This window comes from Ricinus communis, chromosome 6 (assembly GCF_019578655.1).
Source record: "Ricinus communis isolate WT05 ecotype wild-type chromosome 6, ASM1957865v1, whole genome shotgun sequence".
Taxonomy (NCBI): domain Eukaryota; kingdom Viridiplantae; phylum Streptophyta; class Magnoliopsida; order Malpighiales; family Euphorbiaceae; genus Ricinus; species Ricinus communis.
In genome coordinates this window covers 20,475,055-20,481,054 of record NC_063261.1, presented here as the reverse complement: position 1 = coordinate 20,481,054, position 6,000 = coordinate 20,475,055, and the positions used below count along the sequence as shown (strand labels likewise).

At 30.5% G+C, this 6,000-nt stretch overlaps 1 protein-coding gene across 2 annotated transcripts; it reads right to left on the bottom strand.

Annotated features, from left to right (window-relative positions):
* LOC8275298 (cold-regulated protein 27) lies at positions 1-3,486 on the bottom strand. Of its 2 annotated transcripts, XM_048376128.1 has the most exons (6): positions 3,190-3,486; positions 2,114-2,290; positions 1,480-1,771; positions 662-771; positions 344-545; positions 1-230 (listed from the first exon to the last, which is right to left on the bottom strand). In XM_048376128.1, exons 1-5 carry the CDS (start codon positions 3,355-3,357, stop codon positions 387-389), a joined length of 906 nt encoding a protein of 301 aa, XP_048232085.1. In that variant the 5' UTR covers positions 3,358-3,486; the 3' UTR covers positions 1-230; positions 344-386. The 2 variants fall into 2 exon arrangements, with proteins under 2 accessions (XP_048232085.1, XP_002518761.2); XM_002518715.4 differs by having other exon boundaries at positions 1-545.
* Between the last annotated feature and the right edge of the window lie 2,514 nt (positions 3,487-6,000).

Sequence of the window (6,000 nt, the reverse complement as noted above, 5' to 3'; positions counted from 1 at the left end):
TTACCCATGAATTATAACTTCATCATTTTCTAAATCAAGAAAAGAAAAGGATCAATGTTTTATCAATCTATTTCTATGTACAAAACTGGGTAGAGCAAGAAAAGAAAAAAAAAAAAGAACAAAATAAGAGAGAAACTGATATTGTAATTAATCGGCCTGCTATTATACAGAAGATACAAATTTTTCATATACCTAAAAAAATTTCCAAAAAATAAAAGAGAGAAGGAGTCCTGCATCATTAGTAGTTGTCAGCAAAAATCATCTTCAACAGGATTTCCATACAAACTCTTGCTCATTGCATCTTTCGAAATGAATATTTAAGCGGGCAACATAAAGGACTTACCATATCGCCCCCTTTTGGTGCATTAGAGTCTAAGATTTCCAACTTAGCTTTCTCTTAAGAAATAATGGAGATCTGATTTTGGATAGACAAAAGTATCAGGGTTTTCTGACAGCAGTTCTTGATGCACCTCTTCTTCTCTTTCACGGCAAGCTTGACTGGCAGTTGATACTTCACTGATATTAGAATTCCTCAATGGTACAATCTGAAACAATATAAGAAAGAAGTTTGTAAGAAGTGAAACTCTCCACCCCAATTCAGACTCTCATGTCTTGACATCAAAATTAAGCAGATGTATACAGGTACGATTCGGCATATTACTTTATCATAACTTGAAGCATCAGTTCCAACTATCTTCAACTTTTTCACTGTGGCCATGCAGCTTGACTTTTCTCCTCCGTCATCATCTACAAAGTTCTGATCTGAAACCTCTGCAGTACACCAAAGATGTTAATCAAAGAGACATTTTAAAGACGACCCCAGAAAACAAGAAATAGGAATAAATTGAACCCGCTGAAGCTAGGGGAATAACTGCAATAACCATATGTTCTTAAGGTTTTCATGTATCTCAATCTACACGGATAAAAGTGATCTCGTATTATGCCAGATGGTTTTACTCCATGGGTTGGGTTGTGTAATTTGTGTCACTATTATAGTTTCCATAACTTATAGTAGCATTGCACTGTACCAGAACTCTATAGAAGAGTTCAAGGAGAAAGCAAGAGAAGCAACTGCGCTGCTATTAATTCTTTTACTCCTCACAATGACAAGAATAATAGGATGAGAACAAGCCTTCAGTAGTCATAAAGCTTTATCGATAAAACTTCATTTGTGCCAGGGTACAGGCTAAAGATCAAGATAACAATGAGAAACATAAAACTATCCTGTCAACAGTATAAGCGGTAAATTACATGTAGCCTGAATAATATATATATAAGGAATAACACTTGTACATGTACTTGTCTGTCCGTGCAAGAAACAGCACCAGAGAGAGAAGGAACATCACATTTTTATTCATAATAGAGAGATACCAAGCCAGGGAGACAATTTTCAGAAGGAATTAATGGTTGTAAGCATTTGCCTCCAGGTAATTAAAAAAAATGCATGCGATGGAGAACTTCCAGGACAGAGGGATATACCTAAAGCAATGCCATCTGAATTACAGTAGCACAGACTACATGCAGGGTGTTGTCCTGAGCTTCTTGCCAATCCACAGGAGACAGGAGAGTTTCCTGCTGCATGAATCCTTTCACTACAGAGTCCACCATGATGTAGATCATGACATGCCACAATCCGCCGCTTGCCTGCAGATGAAAAATGGCTTGTGCAAGGAATTTCCTGAATATAATGAGAATCGGCTGTGCTTTCCAACAAAGGCTTATTTCTTCTGGAGTTGATATTCTGCCAGGAGCCATCTCGTAGAACCATTAACTGGAATATAACCAAGGAGAAACAAACAACAGATATAACCTCCTGAAGCAAGTGAAAAATTATTAAAAAAGAATATATACAAAGGTAAGAGCAAGTTTGGGCCTTTATCTCTCTCTCTCTCTCTCTCTCTCTCTCTTTCTTTTATTTTTGGAGGGCGAAGGGTACAAATAGGAAGGGCAGGAGAAACTTGAGATGCCAGTTTAAAAAATCACGAGTCTCATGACTGGCCACCTGCTCCAACGTGCAGTTTCCCCAGAGATCAAGCCTTTTTATGGTTACCTTCCTAAAGCACACACATGCATACCTATCTATGAAGGGAAGAGAGAGGAGGGGCTCCCTAACCTTGTGTGAAGAATTGCGACTATTTTTTGGCAGAGCCCTGGATGAGTATGGCCCCAGTAAAATCTCTTGCAAGCTACCACGCAAAGCAATGGAATGATGCAACTGATTAACAAATGCAGCTTCTAATGAATCAATATATAAGCTATGCTTCTCATCTGTCCACACTGTAGATGGACCCTGCCATAAAAATATCAAAAAAGTGTTAAGGACTCATGAGGGTAATAAATAGAAAATCATAAGACAATCAAAGAATCCATGATTTTGCACTGGATAACTTGATGAAAAGAGAGGTAGTTGTAGGAACAAAAGTGAAATTAATGAACTTGCAAGTTGCACTCTCATTTACACATCACTGCTTTAACATAGACAGTAGCAAAGGTCTTCCCACTCTGAGATCATCTATGCCCTTGTAATCTGTTACATACCCTAGTTTCTGACACATTTATGCATATGGAAAATCATAAATATCTGAAGAAAATCTTACAAGTCGAAAAAAGAAACGAATTAATGCAAACCAAGAACGTGAACGCTTAACAATTCTCCAGTCCAATTTCTTCTAGGACTTCGAACTATAGAAAGTACTGAAAGCATCTACTTGACTAAAGAAAAGTACTCACTTAAAGATATTATTCGCCCTTTCTTAAAAAAAAAAAAAAGAAGATATTATTTGCATTACTTATAATCTTTAGACTATAAAACATATAAGAATATTTATCTAATTTAACATCAAAAATTACAATAACAAATCTTTATCTTCCAAACTGCTTACATAAACATCAATTTCACTCCATCATGCAAAAGAACCACATGTAAATCTCAAAAGATTAAGCATATAATATAAATCTATTATAATACAGAAAAGAAGAAAAAGAAAAAGAAAGGTCGTCGTAACTAATCATAGCACCAATAATTCCATAACATTTCTCAAACCTAAACAGAACCAAGAACTTAATTATTAAAATTAATTGATGATTGAAATAAAATAAAATAAAACCAAACCAAACCAAACAGATATTAAGTTGATAATAAACAACAACAACAACACGAAGAAATATTAAAACAAAACAAAACCTCACCAAATCCTTAAAACTATCGACGGTAATGGCAGAAGAATCAGAGCAGCTACGTGTCAACTTTTGACTAACGCAGGCAGCACCACCAGCCGTCAGCTGGTGATCCGTTAAAACAGACGGAATATTCCGCACGAGATTCTCATTCTCCATCTCCATCTCCATCTCCTCCATTAAAATTGGCTTCCGTTAACTGATCGGACAAACACGCTATTATCGTTTTCGTGTTTTAATTTCGGAGAGAATTCAGAAGAGAGAGAGAGAGAGGAGGCGGTGTTTTTGGAGGGCATTAACTGTTAAGGTTTTGGGGGCAATAAAGGGATCCACATGGCAACACTTTTTACACGTGTAAATAACATCAGCGGAGTGACACGTAAGCACTAGGATGATAATATCTTTGGGCAATGTCAGCCAGATATTTTGGGTTTTTTTTGGTCGGATTTATAATTAAAAAAAGAAAATCTAATCCAATCGTAGTACTCGTACCAATTCATTAAAAGGTCGAAAAGTGTATGGTATATTCTGTCACAGACCACTGGATGGATGCCACCAATTTTTGACCATTGGTGGTAGCTTTCCCTAATTTATCTTTAAGATTCGAATACATTAATTTAAATAGTTTTTGTGAATTTATATCTAAATATTAAATATATATAAATTTTTTAATAAACAGTCATCTAAATTTGTGTCTAAAGAAATATATTTAATTTAAATTTTTTAAAATAATATTAGCTTTTAGATTTTAATTGAAATATAAATATTAAAAATAAATATTTATTTTATTAATTTACTGGTATAATAACTAAGAACGCGTTATATAAATATATATTTGATAAAATTTAAAATTTAGATTTAATTGATTCAAAAATAACAAATATTAAATAAGTCAAATTTTATATTCTTAAAGATTAAATAAGTTAAATTTTAACTTTTATAATAAATAGGTCTATAACATGTCATTTTTTATGTTAATTAATTTGAATTTTAAATTTTACTGAATATGCTTTAATATAACACGTTACTAAATATTGTATCAATAAATTAATGAAATATAAATTATTTTTTAAATTAAATATATTTTACTCTTATACATAAGTCCAAGAGATTTTTATTACAAAAATTTTAATTAAATATATCTAATTTGTTAATAAAAATCCAGAAAGCTATTTATCAAAAAGAATTTAAATTGAATGTTTGTGATATTATATGAAGGGAGCAAATTGACCCTTTGTCCCTTCTAAATTTGTTAGGTTTGGAATTGTTTTTGGCCGTTTCCTTCTTTCCAAGGCTGCCTAAACTCTAAACAAACAATCATCTGACTAGCTAGGTGATAAAACTAATATGTGACAGTTTTTTCTTTTCAATTTTATTATATTTAATTTTAATTTTAAATTAATTGTTTAAAATATAAAATTTTAAATATATATCTAAAGTTACGAGATTAATTTAATAACTCTACGAATTGTCAGATCTATCTAGCAGATAATATGTTAAAAAGTTTAAATAAAAAATCAGCTTTTTACTTAAGCATCAAAAATAATTTAACTCAATTAATCGATATAAGCTTTTAATTTAATATAAAAAGTAGTAAGTTTCAAGAGCTCTACCTAAATACAAAACGACTTAACAAACGAAATTCATAGTCTAACTAAAAACATGCTAAATAAAATATATCAGAAAGGTTTGTTAAAGGCTTAAAACTACTTTGAGAATAACAATAAAATTTGAAATTTACCAAGCTAAATTTAAACATATTTGAGCAAAAATATTGTAATATGATTAGAGCTCTAACTATTTTAATTGGAATATTTATTAATTTTACTATTTTTATTGTAATGAAGAAATTTGAAATATTTATGAGTTTTTACCATAAATATTTATAATTTATGGTCATCAAAAGCAAACTCAAAATTGGAAAGACTCCTCGCATTCATAGCCCATAATCTGTTCTTATTGCTAGCATGTTTTCCAATAATTATTGGACTCAATTGAATTCAACATTCTAAATAAATAAAATTTATTTTACGTATTTTAATAAAATAAAAATTAATTTAAAATTATATATAATTAAATTTATGTGACATTAGTTATAATTAAACTAAATTATAATAAAATAGATAAAAAATTTAAATTAATTTTATATTATATAATTTTTATTTTACTTTATCTTTTTACATTTTTTTCAAATAAAATAAATTCTTTAACGAATTCCAACCAAAATATTTTCCTTTCATATAAAACAATGCAATCAACACAAACTCAAAGTTAGATATTTTAAATATTTCACTCACTCAAGTTTTCCTTTTAAGCTTTATATTCAAATTGAGTTTAAAAATAAAATTATTTTGACTCGGCTTGATTCCATCTCCATTTATCCATTTTTTTTTACAAAAATTAGCCAAAAATAAATTATGAGATTAGCGTGATTTGTAGCAAATTAAATCGCAGCACAATTAAATCATCGAAATTCGATAATTACTGTTCCCAGTGAAATCTAAATTTTATTTGATTTCTTAGCATTTACAAGCGACTTCTGATATTTCAATAATACAACCATATGTACAAGCAAACTATTGATTTTATTTTGTTGCTAACAAAAGGTTCAATTGGCCATGAATGATTTAGAAGCACTTCTCATCTTATTTGCTCCCAGTCCACTAACTATCTATAAACTGTGCAGAGTACATAGATTGAGATTTTCTTTTTCTTCGTTATCCTAAGAAAACATCATATAAAGAACAAGATGACTAACATTAAATTAAATTGAAAAAATTAAAAGGGTTTCCTTACCTTTTCAAAATGACACATCATTGATGT